Raw genomic sequence first — 13160 nt, 5'->3', positions numbered from 1 at the left:
AGGATAACCTATATTTATATAAAGATAAATTTGGCTGATTATTTATTATTACTATTATTATTATTTATTTTCTTCGTAAATGACAATTATGAGTAGTTTTCTGCAATAATGTCGCTTCAAAAAAATTAGGTAATGTTCCCTTAGAAATATATACATGATCCTCGGTCAAACCAGAAATAAAAATTTGAATTATAGTTTTTTGAATAAATATATTCCTTCTTTAGAAACATAAATTTGTTCGTACAGGTATACAAGTACAAGTATAAATCAAAGATTATTTATCTAAAGATATAAAAATAGTTCTACAGCAAGAACGGTTTTTATACTAAAATGCGCATTCTGCAATTTGTAACTTAAATCTTTTTAAAAATTTTATTGTCGATTTTGAAAATGCCTGTTATATATTATAATTTGCAAATTGCGCATGCAAATTCGTTGTCTTCGTTTTTATGATAAGTATTTATGTAACACTTGACAACAAACTATGCAACTCGCAGTTCTTACACATCGTCTCCTAATGGAAAATTTATGTAAGTCAATATAAATTGTCTTGTGATTACAAGTTAAAATTTAAACGATAACGATATTTTGACAAATAACTAGATTTTTTCAAAATTATATCTATAGATCTGATTATTTATCTTTTCTAGTAATTTTTCTAAACTAACTTAAAATTTGAAATATTTAAGTTTTATATTCTTTGTTGATTTAATTTGTATTTACATGAAATTTATGTTTAAATTATATCTTGTTTTGTAATTGTAAATTGAAATTCGTATGACAACAATATTTCGATAAATAGTTATATATTTTTCCAAAATTATGTTTATAAATTTTCTAACAATTTATCTTTCTTATAAATTTTTTTAGACTGATTTCAAATTTGAAATATTGAAGTTTTAACACGTTCACCGTTGAATTTCTCTTCCGTACGATAGGTAATCCATTAGTCATATTTCTGTTTTCTGAAAACTCTTAATGGAAAAATTCATAACGAAGTAACAAGTAAAAATAATTGAATTTTATTTTCAGAATTAATGCTCTATCTTTCTAACGCTGTTCTGATAGGAGATGTAGCCTATTTTCATCTAGGTACTTTAATAAACAGAATACCAGGCTTTATGACATCAAAACTCAAGAGTTGTTCATCAACGAGAATTAAAAATATACAATAAGACAATGTTATACAACTTTTAGATGAGAAAATGCACTATGTTAAAAAGTAATTTTTGTATAACATTTATTTCTATATTATATCACCTTGTATATGTATCTTATTCATGAATTGTAACAAAAATATTTGTCTAAGTTTCATGATTTTTAATTTACCTTCTATACTTGTATTGATGTCACACGTTTATCGAAAAATTATTTACCAGTTTGCATCCAAGAAGTATACAAGAAACATGTTAAATCAAAGGAATTAAAAAAAAACATTTGACAATGCGCACGTGCGCATTTAACATAATTGCAGCGCCATCTAACATCATTTCCAAGAATTTCTAACTCGTGCCGGCCAACATCATCAGGTCACGTGACAATAGCATATTGATACGTGTCGACGAAGAGAGCCACGACTCGCTACGCTTTGCCAATCGAGCATACGCAGCCGAGTTTGCTCGGATTCTTACTTTAATCTAGTGTCTTCGCGGCATTGTTGATTATAGAGTAAGTGGAAAGCGTCGTAGAATCGTGATCCTTTAGAATAGTTACACCTCGGATTCAAAATGGGATGTAAGTACACTGTTCCCAGTCAGAAATTCAGAAAATCTTTTATTTAGGATTACAGTTGCTATGATTAACGATAACCGTAACCTCTTAATTTCGTTTCTCGTACAACATATTGTTCGCTTCGTTGAACTTTTAATATTTCAGTTCCTAGTTCGGTATTTTGTTAACGTGAGGATTAACTTTCCACCGTATGTTTTTCAGTCAAATTTCTAGAGGTGATAAAACCGTTTTGCAGTATACTTCCGGAAATAGAGAAGCCGGAACGTAAAGTAAGTCTATGTCAATTTATTTTTGTAGTACATTATGTAGTGTATTCCAGTCGCTTAAAATTAATCTTATTTATGATCTTTTAAAAAGGTTTTTCTATTGATGTATTAATCAAATTCAGCTTCATTTAAATGTTTTCTTTTAAATGTTTTTAGCTTCTTTATGCTTTAAACAGTAATTTAAGAGATCAAACATTTTTACAGATTCAATTTCGAGAGAAGGTATTATGGACTGCGATTACCTTATTCATTTTCTTAGTATGTTGTCAGGTAAGAGTTACTTTGTAATAAGCACTGTGTCTATTCAATGAAATTTTTGTGTTTAACAAAACATTTTCTGTCTTCCCAGATTCCTCTATTTGGAATTATGTCTTCGGACAGTGCAGATCCCTTCTATTGGATTCGAGTTATACTTGCATCAAATAGAGGAACTCTTATGGAGTTGGGAATCTCTCCCATTGTTACATCTGGTCTGATTATGCAACTGTTGAGTGGTACGAAAATAATTGAAGTTGGTGATACTCCAAAAGATAGAGCTCTCTTCAATGGTGCTCAAAAATGTAAGAAAAGCACAATGCACCTTCAAAAATATTGTATGTCTGTAAATTGTAACATGCAATCTAATTTTTACTTTTTGCAGTATTTGGAATGGTTATCACTGTTGGTCAAGCTATTGTATATGTAATGACTGGAATGTATGGTGATCCAACAGAAATTGGAGCTGGTGTTTGTTTATTAATTATTATTCAATTATTCGTTGCTGGATTGATTGTATTATTATTGGATGAATTGCTCCAAAAAGGATATGGATTAGGAAGTGGAATCTCTCTTTTTATTGCTACAAATATTTGTGAAACAATTGTATGGAAAGCATTTTCTCCAGCTACTGTTAATACTGGTATGATCTTATTTTCATTTTTCTATTGATATTCCTGAATATTGTATCTATGACAACGTCTTTATTTCATTGTCATTAGGACGTGGCACAGAATTTGAGGGTGCAGTAATCGCATTGTTTCATTTACTTGCTACAAGACAAGACAAAGTTCGAGCTCTCCGCGAGGCGTTCTACAGGCAAAACCTTCCTAATCTTATGAACTTACTTGCCACAATCCTAGTATTTGCTATTGTAATTTACTTCCAGGTAACAGAATAAAATTATTTTTAATTTGAAAAATATCAATTAAAATTCTAATTATGTATTTATTTCTAGGGATTCCGCGTTGACTTGCCAATTAAATCTGCCAGATACAGAGGACAATACAGCAGCTACCCTATTAAATTGTTTTATACAAGCAATATTCCTATCATTCTCCAATCTGCATTGGTGTCAAATTTATATGTTATTTCACAAATGTTGGCAGTCAAATTTCAAGGAAATATTATCGTGAATTTGTTGGGAGTATGGTCCGACATTGGCGGTGGTGGTCCAGCGCGATCTTACCCCGTTGGAGGATTATGTTATTATTTGTCACCACCAGAATCTGTGGGACATATACTTCAGGATCCCATTCATGCTATTCTTTATATTCTCTTTATGCTTGGTTCTTGTGCTTTCTTTTCAAAAACGTGGATCGAGGTTTCTGGCAGCTCAGCAAAAGCCGTAAGAATTTATTATATTATTTTCATTCTTTATGTTTTTAATAAATATTGTATTTTAATCGAATCTAAAATTATTCTACAGGTCGCAAAACAATTAAAAGAACAACAGATGGTAATGAGAGGCCATAGAGACAATTCTATGATTCATGAATTGAATAGATATATTCCGACCGCGGCGGCATTTGGTGGATTGTGTATCGGTGCTCTGTCTGTACTGGCTGATTTCCTTGGTGCAATCGGTTCAGGTACTGGTATTTTACTCGCCGTCACAATCATATACCAGTACTTCGAGATCTTCGTTAAAGAACAAAGTGAAATGGGTGGCATGAGTACACTACTTTTCTAAACTCAATTTACATAGACTTTAAAAGTGAACTTTTTTAATTCTGAAGAACTGAATAATAATTTATTGTAAAGTAAGTCCATTTGACGTCAAATACTGTTAATTACTTGATAGAGTAATGGAAGGTCTTCAATATGAATCAAATCACACATTTTTATTCTTTGTTTGCCGTTGAGAAGATCACATATATAAATACACGTACATATTACGTAATAGTTTTTTCTTTTATTTTTTACATATGATTGTAGCATACTCAAAAATATTTAATTAAGTATCAGTTGCTCGCAAGCATGTATTAGTTTCGCGACTACCATCTATAGATTTTGCAATTAATATTGTTTATTTGTACATCATGAAAAATAATACCTCTTTTTATATGTGAAATATAAATAGTGATTCTACACTGTGTCAATCTATATCAAATGGAATTTTGAATAATGTAACACGTTGACAAAGCGTAGAAGTTTGCACTCGAACGTGTAAAATGTAAAATGCTCGAATGTAAATACAGGCATTCGGTGTAGTTTGAATGTTCTGGATTTACACACAAGATGTTATATCTTCCAGACAACGAGCAGTGTACATAGGAAGAAAGTGATTAAATATTTTCAGCATTTTTTACTAGTGTTTTATACTCCGAATAAAACGGGGTTATGTAAAAGACTCTCTCAAAGCGGGCGATTAAGATCGTGACGTTTATGTGAATCGAATCATTGCATAATGTATAATCATTTCGTCAGGACGAGACACCCACCTAGGGTATTCGTACTACCAATTAATTCGTACAGTGTTCGCTCATCATAGATATCATCATTCCTATATTAATAATGATACAAAACAAAGTAACATTTCTTTCTTGTATGTATTTAGGTGAATATGCTTTTATAAAAATTAAAATATATTATTTGTTTTGTTTTCCTTTTTAGTCTGACCTGTGTTAATTTTTCTTTTTATTAGCATTTGAAAGTAGCGAACTACATTTAAGTGAATGAAAGTAATATTCATTCGACATAATTAGATGAAATTGGAGAAAATTATTTATAAGTTATCTGCATTGTATTTGTATATCGTATTATACTGTATATTATTTAGTTGTATTCAGATATTAGTAAACTTAAAAAATTCCTATTTTATATAATACAGATGGTACCTTTTATTTTATACATAGAGTTGTTATGAAAACATGACTAAAAATGTATTTATTGTTATACACTTCGAGCATAGTGAATGGCGAACCCAATGTTTAGACATTAATCCACAATATCATTTTAAATAAATACAAACTATATTAATGCAATATTAATTGAGAAGTTGTTCTACAAATGTAATTTAATAAAATAATCTAGAAATATTTTTTACAAAAATGTAAATTTAAAGGATGTGTTAATACTTATTCTAAATATCTTCTTAATATAACATTAATTTCTTAGATTTATATCATTTTATTCACAAAATAATCTAGAAATATTTTTTACAAAAATGTAAATTTAAAGTATGCGTTAATACTTATTCTAAATATCTTCTTAATATAACATTAATTTCTTAGATTTATATCATATTATTCACAAAAATATGTACATATGGTAGAAAATTTAACTATTTATTTTTATTGTAAGAAAAGAGCAGCATAAAGTGGACCCAATGTATGAATATTGGATAACAAAACTAAGCGAAGTGTTTCTGTAAACCGTGAATTTGGAGTAGAGGTGTCCGTGTCTCGCCAAGCTATGTTAGCTCCCTCGCTACGTGTAAAAAGAGCAGGTGATGGAACATTTTCACGCATGTAAGCCCATACACATTCTTTCATTATAGTATTTATCTACAATAAGATATGTTTTATTTTAATTTCAAATATTATGTATGTGTATGAGGTTATTATTTAATCATAGAAACCTACTTGATGCGGTTCTAAAACTGGCAGAACATCCCTTATACTTGCTAATGGAGGTGGTAATAACTGACCAAGTGCCATAACACTCACGAGTAAAATACCTTCTTCTATATTCCAGTTAGCCATAACTGTGGCAGCAATACCTCTCAATAGAACTGAGCAGTAAGCTAAGGCTGGTCTGTACCAAGCTGTCAGTTCTAATAATGTCCATAATAATGGGACATCCTTGAATGTTCGATGGATTTGCAAATCTCTTTCTATAGTAACCTAATATAACAATTGAAACATTATATTAAATTCAACTGTTAGCATTACAATTATAATACTTCAAAATTATTAATATGATACCTTTGTAAATTCTTCATCAGGCCATGGTAATCCATTATACATAACATCAGGTGAAACCAGCTCAACTAACAATAAACTGACCATTGTTAAAGCATCTAGGTTCACAGGATATCGTTCCGACTCACGATTACTACAACATGCCTATTGAGTTTAGGCATTAAATAAATTATTTAATAATTTTATCCAATAATTATTACCCAATATATTTTTAGAAATTTTACCTTTATTACATCAATTAGCAATATTTTATTGAGAGCAATAATTTCTTTATCGATATTATTTTCTGGTGGCGGTCTCCGAGGACCATGTCCAATCACTCCGGCGTGAAACACTGAAGAATGTTTCTGAGCTAACATCGTACTCGTAACCTAAGTAGAATAAGATTCATATAATTCTCAATAGCAGTTATTAATTTTTAAATATTTTATAAAACCATTACCTGTTTGTGGTTTTGATGCAAAAGTAATGTTTCCTCAAACTCTGGTTCAAATTTTTCTTTTGCACCAAAATATTTTGCAGGATTATTATTGATACTATGTCCCAGAATTTCTCTTAGAGCTAAAACTCGAGCACATGGTGAATAAAAAGTTAAATCTTTTAATAAATGACAAACGATCTTCACACCCTGTTGTTTTCGTGTGATGTCTAAAATTTAGAACTTTATCAAAATTTTATTTATAAATTTTTGATAAAAAAGAAACCAACTGAATACTTACTATCTTCCGTTATACATAAAAAGAAATACTGTATCACAGCTCTCGTTAATTTCAAAGTGAGTTCTACATTTGGGGAAAAATTATCTTTTTCAGGCATACTAAATAAGTCTAACATTTTAGCAATATCATTAGCCAAATCAAAGTCAGTTGTTTTTGTTAACAGAGTGGAGATTTGGTGCAGATTGGATTTTATAGCTTGAGTTATCATTTTTGACCGGAGTACTACTGCCTTGTTATACTTCTCCCATCTATTAAAGCAAAGTTATACAAATGTATAAAAAGTATAACACAACTACCTTAATGTACTTACTTTAGCAATATTGTAAGATTTTGAAAGAGTTGTCTTGTTTCTTGTTTTTCTATAACATTTTTGTAGTTTATTTCTCTAAGTGCCTGTTCAACTACTTGTGTAAAGTAACTGTAGTTGGCTAATACATTTTCCGTTTCAGAGTTATTAGAGGAAAATAATACAATGTTATTAGAAACAAGTCGAATCAGAGCGGCAAGATGGAAAGTAGTTACAGCTTTGATTAACATATACGATGCTGCAGATATTAACATATTAGGATTTTGACTTCCAAGAAAACATAGCAGTCTGATAGCTGTTTGAACTCGCAGTGGATTTTGATTCAAAAGTAATGGTAATATTACTGGAAATTCTTGTTTGACTGAATTTAGTAAGGCAATATTTGCAGATTGTGGTCCATGCGTCCTCAAAAGTAGATCTATTTCTTGCAATACCAACTCTAGTATCTCAGAACATACGCTTTTTACACTTTGAGCAGCGTTAACACTATGATACCCAACATTACTTGTATTTAAACTTGCATCTAGTAAAATATTTATTAGCTGAGATGCTCCTTGTTCACATCCTAATATCAGATGAACAGTTAAATCTATCAGGGCTTCAGGTTGGTTATCAAAGTATTTGCACCAGTCTGAAGCAAATAAAGCTAACTGCGGGATTATATCTGGCTTTACTACAATAAAACAGATAAATTATACTTTATCTCTATAACGTTAGATACATCTACTTACATGTTTGTAATACATCACTAGTTATTGCTTTTAAAAGAGTTTGTGAAAGAGAAGCCAGATTTAAAAGAAATGGAACAGTAGCCAATTTTTGATTCTTTGTATCCTCATCGATATTTACATCTTCCTGCAGACTCCACTGAAGGTATTATTGTTGTTGTTATTATTATTACTAATATTATTATTAAATGTATTTTGAGAAGAAGCAATGGTTAACATTATAATATGTAGAACAGTTTTTACCTTGAATAAGTCTAATAATGCTGCTGTAATATCTTGAAAGTGACTACCAGCCAAATGACCCAGAATTCCAACTACTGAATTTAATTTTGGATCTTTAACATTATGTTCATGGTCCACTGCACAAAAATCTTTTAAACCACACGATAACACTCTGGTAATAACTGTATTTGGGAAACAACTTCCAACATGAGCTACTACCCAATCAAAATGAGGACTATGTAATACACTAGTATCTAATAGTGCTTTAATACAAGATCCTGTATCTGAATGCATAAGACATTGAAGACATTGAGCAGTGATATCAATTAAAGTACGGGTAGCACAACAAGACATCCATTGTTGAAGGAAATCGTTAATTCCAGCATTTGCAGGTAAATTTCCACGTTTTGCATATTCTGAAGAAAGTTTACCTGTAATAAAATTAACATTATTTCTAACAATCTGACTTCAAACAATTTAATGATTGCATACCTAATAATTCTAGTGACCATGCTGAAATAATTGGTGCCCATGCTTCTGGATTGCCATTAATAAAGCTACTTAAAACATTGTGGATTTCTGCTATTATAGATTCCTCGCATATTGGTAAGTTTTGATTTGTCTAGAAAAATGAGATATAATTTAATAGAAATCTTTAACTGTATCATGCATTTTGTGCAATCGTTGCACAACTACTAAACTTACTTCCAGCTGACGAACATATTTGGTAACTGCAATGAAAAATACATTGCAGAAATATTCAAGTACTGCATCTCTTGCGGCAGGTACATTTCGAAGTAAAGTCAAAGCTGTTCGCGTTACATCAAGCGTGCTCGTACTATGACTCGGCCGAACAGCTCCGGAAATAAATTTTCTAACTTCTACCAAAATGTCTTGTGGTGACAATACTCCCGTTGAATGCAACATCTTGTATTACTCTCTTAATGAAGCGGAAGATATAATTTGGGAAATATGATCATATTTACTTTTTCATATTTTTAGGGTTAAAGCATAATGTTAGAACCAATTAATTCGAGTAAAGCTTGACAATTACTGTTTATAAAAACCATTTTTATACTTTCATTGTTACTATTATTTACGTTCCTAAAATTAAAAAGTATAAATCTAAACAAATACAAAAATAGAATAACCTATAACGCTAAAGCATAAGATACAACGATATAGCTTCTTCGTCACTCCCTTTAAATAGAGTTGTTACTTGTTGCCTGTAGGTTGCGCACTTCGTTTTGATCAACATTGGTATATAGAAAGATAGATTTTTTAATCGAAATTTTAAATTTTGATAAAGAGAGCATTTATTCAATAAAATATTTAAAACATTGAGAATCAGTTATAGACAATTATAGCATGTGATATGTGTATTAATATGAAAAAAAATGAAATGTAAGTATATTATTAAATATAGAGTTATTTTTATAGAATTTATCATATGAAAGACAAAAAAGCATAAATATAAGCTTTACTGCGTTATATCTTTTTTGATTTTGATATGATAAATTTTACAAAATTAAAGTTAAAATATTTTTTATACTAATCAGTTTTCGATCATGTTATCCTAATACTTTTTAAATAGAGTGAGCGAGTGAAGTAAGCGATTCAATCTATGTTGTATATAAAAAATGAATGTTTCTATTTTAAAAAATACCGCAATGTGTAGTAAAATGCACATCTATTATTGCATTTGTAAAGAAACATTCGTGTATATGTAGTTCATCTTCTTCCTCTAAGATTTTGTTCTAATTTCGGCAAAAAAGAAATTATGGTTTGTTATGTATCACCCTGTATAATTATAAATTATTTTATAAGCTATTAGCGTTTCCTGCATGTATTCAGATTACATCTTTTTGGGATTTATTTTTCGTTTGTATTTTTTTTCAGTAACAATAGTTTTACGATAATAAATAAATGTATTCACGCAAAAATATTATTTAAATACGTTGTTTTTACAATATCAAAATTTCTTAAAAGTATAAATACGAATTTATATTAATATGATATATGATATAATAATATACAATAATTTATACAAATATTAAATGATTGACAATTAAAGTATGTTTTTGTAAAAACAATTTTATTTCATTCATATTTTTAAATATTTCTTAAATAGTTAAAATGTAATCGATACATTTAACATATAATATTTTATCAGAATTGTACAAATAATAATATATAAATGTAGTTTTCCTAAGAAATATAAAAATGATTCAATAAGGTATTTTTTGTACAGGCAAAGAAGAAATTCAGCGTCTTTTTTTTTTCTCTTGCTTTCGTGGTCTATGAGGTCTCCTTGGGGTTACTTGAGGACTATTTTCTGAACACTCTACGTCGCTTGGATCATCCTGTTATTAATTCATAACTTGAGAATATCTATAAGTCAATTAAATTAATCATAAGACATATATGCAATACCTTTAAAGCAGCTATACCATCGGAAGGGCCCCTTTGAAAAACCACTAGTATTGCCAATAGACATATAATTTGGTATAATGCACTAATATATAATCCAAACCTTAAAAATTGTTCAAATAAAGTCTCTTCTGCTGGGAATAAAAGTTCTTTTAATTGTGGATCAGTGTCTGCCATTTCCAGATACTAAAAAAAGGGATGATTATCTCAATTCCTTTAATCTAAGAAATTAATTTTTATTCTTCAACAATTTTTTTAGGAACACATAAAAGATTAATACTATTAAATTAGTACAACCGATATTCCATAAACATAGTCTACTTTCAATTTACAGTGGCTCATAAAAGTATTTGAACACCCTTACAAACTTTTTATGTATGTATATTTTACAAAGTATTTTGAAATCTCATTAGCATTATAACGAGACATAACTATCGTGATTATACTGATAAAATTTGAAACAGATCTTTTAATTTTTCACTAAGTATATGTTTGCAATATATGTCGTTAACTCCTGTATATATTTTCGAAATGATATCAAATTTTACTATTATGATCACGATATGTAATTGTGTCTCGTTACAGTATTAACGAAATTTCAGAAATTTTCATATAATGCACATATAGTCATAAAAATTTCCTGCAATAAGTATTAGAAAACTTTCGTGGGACACTGTATTTATACTATTTACACTATTACTAAATTAAAAATATTTTTAATTGTGAAATATGGGTAAGTACTATTTTTCTAAAATATAGCAAATACTTAGAAATCAATAATCTAAGCAATATAGCGATCGTAAAATTTTCATAGCATGCAAGCTTGACAAATACTACCAACTTTCTCACTGACGTTTATGTCAATAATTATTTAAATGTCAATTGACTTTCATTAAGATATTGAGGTATAACTGACATTTAAAAACAGTTGAGCGAAATAATCAAATGTTAATTCATCTATTAACACAACGACGTTCTATTATAAACGACACGTAGTGAATTTTGTAATTTTTATTTACTTTTTTTTGACGAAGGAAAAGAGACGAACATAAAATAAGTATATGCTTATTTTACTTGAAGTTGGCAGCAGAAAGTTTATTCATATATTTCAAACCAGATGTCATTCTAACCTGACGATTCGATTTAGGCGCCAGCTACCAGTAACATATGATATTAACATCTGAAATCTAATGCGACGAAAAATAAGTATATTCTTCGTCTTCATAAATGAAAGTCAAGACGATACTCTTGCGGTGATGAAGTAACACAATCGAAGTGTTGAATTAAATCTTATTGTACATTTATCGAAAACAAGCTGATACATTTTCGAATGATTGAAAATGGCGGGCTGATGGTAGCGCCGGAAGTTATCTGGTTTCGAGGCTTCATTGCTTGCGAGTCCGTGGATGTGAACCTTTGTTTTGTACAGAAGAATGGCTGCCATCTTTAGTTTTCGATGGATGTTTTCCGAAGAGATCGTGAATTCTCGTATTTATTGTGGTATTTAATAACGTAATAAAATCTCGAATAGTGAAATAACGTTTCCCGCGATGTAAAGAGTGTTTTTTCGTTTATTATTTAAGCTGCCCTGGTGTGACTTCTATTAAAAAATGCTTGTGTTTACATCCAAGTTTAAAGTGAGCTTCTGTATTCCTGTCATATTAAGGTAAGCAATACATTTTTATGAATTCCTATTGCTCCAAATGAGTAGAAAGTTGCAATTATCGTGACAAATGTTCAAAATTCAATCGAACTGTCATATGAAAGACAAGTGTAATGCTCCATTCTGTTCATATTATGAATCGTTTGTGACGTTCAAATTATTTTGCATTTCGTGCCTTTTTACAAATCGCTTTCGAAAATATAAAGTAATTTTATTACCGAGAAGTTTTTCACAATTTTTATTGACATCTGTCTTGTTTTACCGCTTGCTACTGTACTTGACTTAATAAAAAAAGAAAAAAAAATGTCTACATCGCGAAATTTCGATTTCGGCGTTTTAAATTGATTTCGATTGAAATTTTTTCATTGTCTTTTTGCAACAAGAGAGAGGTTTAAAAAGTATTTGTTGATTGCAATTTTTGTTTCCGAATGGTGGCAACAATGATTAGTAAAATGGTGAGCGAGTACAGGTCAACCACATCGTACACATACTACTTAAGTTGTCTAACTTACGTGATTATTAACTTTCGTGTAATGTTTAAACATTTATCCTGCGTTCTTCATCTTTTCTTTTACGTCTTTACTCGAATTTTATACGAATGATTACTTTGTAACTATGCAATCTTTTTCTACTTCTTTTTGTTAGGCTAATATGATATATTTTTGATTTTATTCGGATTAGTAGAATTAATCGTGTATTTGCGAATTACTATACCTGTTGATATTAAGAAATGGCTAACGAAATTGCTGTATAAATATGTAAGAACATGAGGTTATATTCTTAGTATTTCATGTTAGAGGTTTTCATAATTGATTGACAAATTTATAATTCTACTTATATATGTATATATAATTGTTATATGTTATTTGTAAAAGTAGGAAGAATAAGTAAATAAATGAGTGACAAAGTTCTT

General features: G+C 29.5%; 4 protein-coding genes and 2 long non-coding RNA genes across 14 annotated transcripts in view; 4 read left to right on the top strand and 2 right to left on the bottom strand.

Moving 5' to 3' along the window:
- The first annotated feature begins 14 nt into the window (after positions 1 to 14).
- LOC122576430 lies at positions 15 to 1323 on the top strand. The gene is made up of 3 exons (XR_006319754.1): positions 15 to 530; positions 871 to 938; positions 1033 to 1323. It is a non-coding gene; the product is annotated as an uncharacterized LOC122576430 (long non-coding RNA).
- A 236-nt stretch (positions 1324 to 1559) lies between these two features.
- Positions 1560 to 4846, top strand: LOC122576423 (protein transport protein Sec61 subunit alpha). Its single transcript, XM_043746717.1, has 8 exons — positions 1560 to 1734; positions 1933 to 2000; positions 2202 to 2267; positions 2347 to 2557; positions 2638 to 2895; positions 2975 to 3141; positions 3211 to 3600; positions 3682 to 4846. Exons 1-8 carry the CDS (start codon positions 1728 to 1730, stop codon positions 3943 to 3945), a joined length of 1431 nt encoding a protein of 476 aa, XP_043602652.1. The 5' UTR covers positions 1560 to 1727; the 3' UTR covers positions 3946 to 4846.
- A 224-nt stretch (positions 4847 to 5070) lies between these two features.
- Positions 5071 to 9326, bottom strand: LOC122576421 (integrator complex subunit 5). 2 transcript variants are annotated; one of them, XM_043746712.1, is made up of 11 exons: positions 8860 to 9326; positions 8647 to 8776; positions 8176 to 8585; positions 7936 to 8071; positions 7208 to 7877; positions 6898 to 7145; positions 6621 to 6826; positions 6403 to 6549; positions 6182 to 6322; positions 5840 to 6100; positions 5071 to 5761 (listed from the first exon to the last, which is right to left on the bottom strand). In XM_043746712.1, exons 1-11 carry the CDS (start codon positions 9079 to 9081, stop codon positions 5549 to 5551), a joined length of 2784 nt encoding a protein of 927 aa, XP_043602647.1. In that variant the 5' UTR covers positions 9082 to 9326; the 3' UTR covers positions 5071 to 5548. The 2 variants fall into 2 exon arrangements, with proteins under 2 accessions (XP_043602647.1, XP_043602648.1); XM_043746713.1 differs by having other exon boundaries at positions 7208 to 7850.
- Positions 9327 to 9395: 69 nt separating this feature from the next.
- LOC122576429 lies at positions 9396 to 10725 on the top strand. The gene is made up of 2 exons (XR_006319753.1): positions 9396 to 9558; positions 10406 to 10725. It is a non-coding gene; the product is annotated as an uncharacterized LOC122576429 (long non-coding RNA).
- On the bottom strand, positions 10229 to 11688 carry LOC122576428 (protein MANBAL). Of its 6 annotated transcripts, none has more exons than XM_043746726.1 (3): positions 11604 to 11688; positions 10588 to 10770; positions 10229 to 10517 (listed from the first exon to the last, which is right to left on the bottom strand). In XM_043746726.1, exons 2-3 carry the CDS (start codon positions 10759 to 10761, stop codon positions 10419 to 10421), a joined length of 273 nt encoding a protein of 90 aa, XP_043602661.1. In that variant the 5' UTR covers positions 10762 to 10770; positions 11604 to 11688; the 3' UTR covers positions 10229 to 10418. The 6 variants fall into 6 exon arrangements, with proteins under 6 accessions (XP_043602661.1, XP_043602663.1, XP_043602665.1 ...); XM_043746728.1 differs by lacking the exon at positions 11604 to 11688 and adding an exon at positions 11426 to 11564; XM_043746730.1 differs by lacking the exon at positions 11604 to 11688 and adding an exon at positions 11438 to 11558.
- Positions 11689 to 11974: 286 nt separating this feature from the next.
- The window catches only part of LOC122576419, a 28389-nt gene continuing 27203 nt past the window's right edge, over positions 11975 to 13160 (top strand). For 2 of the 3 annotated variants that reach the window (XM_043746700.1, XM_043746701.1), the window contains exon 1: positions 12004 to 12250. The gene's annotated coding sequence lies outside the window, so the exon portion shown is untranslated. Of the gene's footprint in view, positions 12251 to 13160 lie in introns of all 3 variants that reach the window. The other variant, XM_043746702.1, reaches the window with a different exon arrangement.

The sequence above is a fragment of the Bombus pyrosoma genome, linkage group LG16, assembly GCF_014825855.1.
Source record: "Bombus pyrosoma isolate SC7728 linkage group LG16, ASM1482585v1, whole genome shotgun sequence".
Taxonomy (NCBI): domain Eukaryota; kingdom Metazoa; phylum Arthropoda; class Insecta; order Hymenoptera; family Apidae; genus Bombus; species Bombus pyrosoma.
The sequence above is the reverse complement of the archived record's forward strand: the minus strand, read 5'-3'. Positions and strand labels throughout refer to the sequence as shown.

Coding starts and splice junctions, on each gene's coding strand:
- LOC122576428 (XM_043746726.1), bottom strand. CDS start 10,761: ATGGCAGACACTGATCCACAATTAAAAGAACTTTTATTCCCAGCAGAA. Junction 10,518..10,587: donor ATGGTATAGCTGCTTTAAAG/GTATTGCATATA, acceptor AATTAATAACAG/GATGATCCAAGCGACGTAGA.
- LOC122576423 (XM_043746717.1), top strand. Junction 2,001..2,201: donor TAGAGAAGCCGGAACGTAAA/GTAAGTCTATGT, acceptor ACATTTTTACAG/ATTCAATTTCGAGAGAAGGT. Junction 2,268..2,346: donor TTTTCTTAGTATGTTGTCAG/GTAAGAGTTACT, acceptor CTGTCTTCCCAG/ATTCCTCTATTTGGAATTAT.
- LOC122576421 (XM_043746712.1), bottom strand. CDS start 9,081: ATGTTGCATTCAACGGGAGTATTGTCACCACAAGACATTTTGGTAGAA. Junction 6,323..6,402: donor TGCTAATTGATGTAATAAAG/GTAAAATTTCTA, acceptor TAAACTCAATAG/GCATGTTGTAGTAATCGTGA. Junction 5,762..5,839: donor CAGTTTTAGAACCGCATCAA/GTAGGTTTCTAT, acceptor ATCTTATTGTAG/ATAAATACTATAATGAAAGA.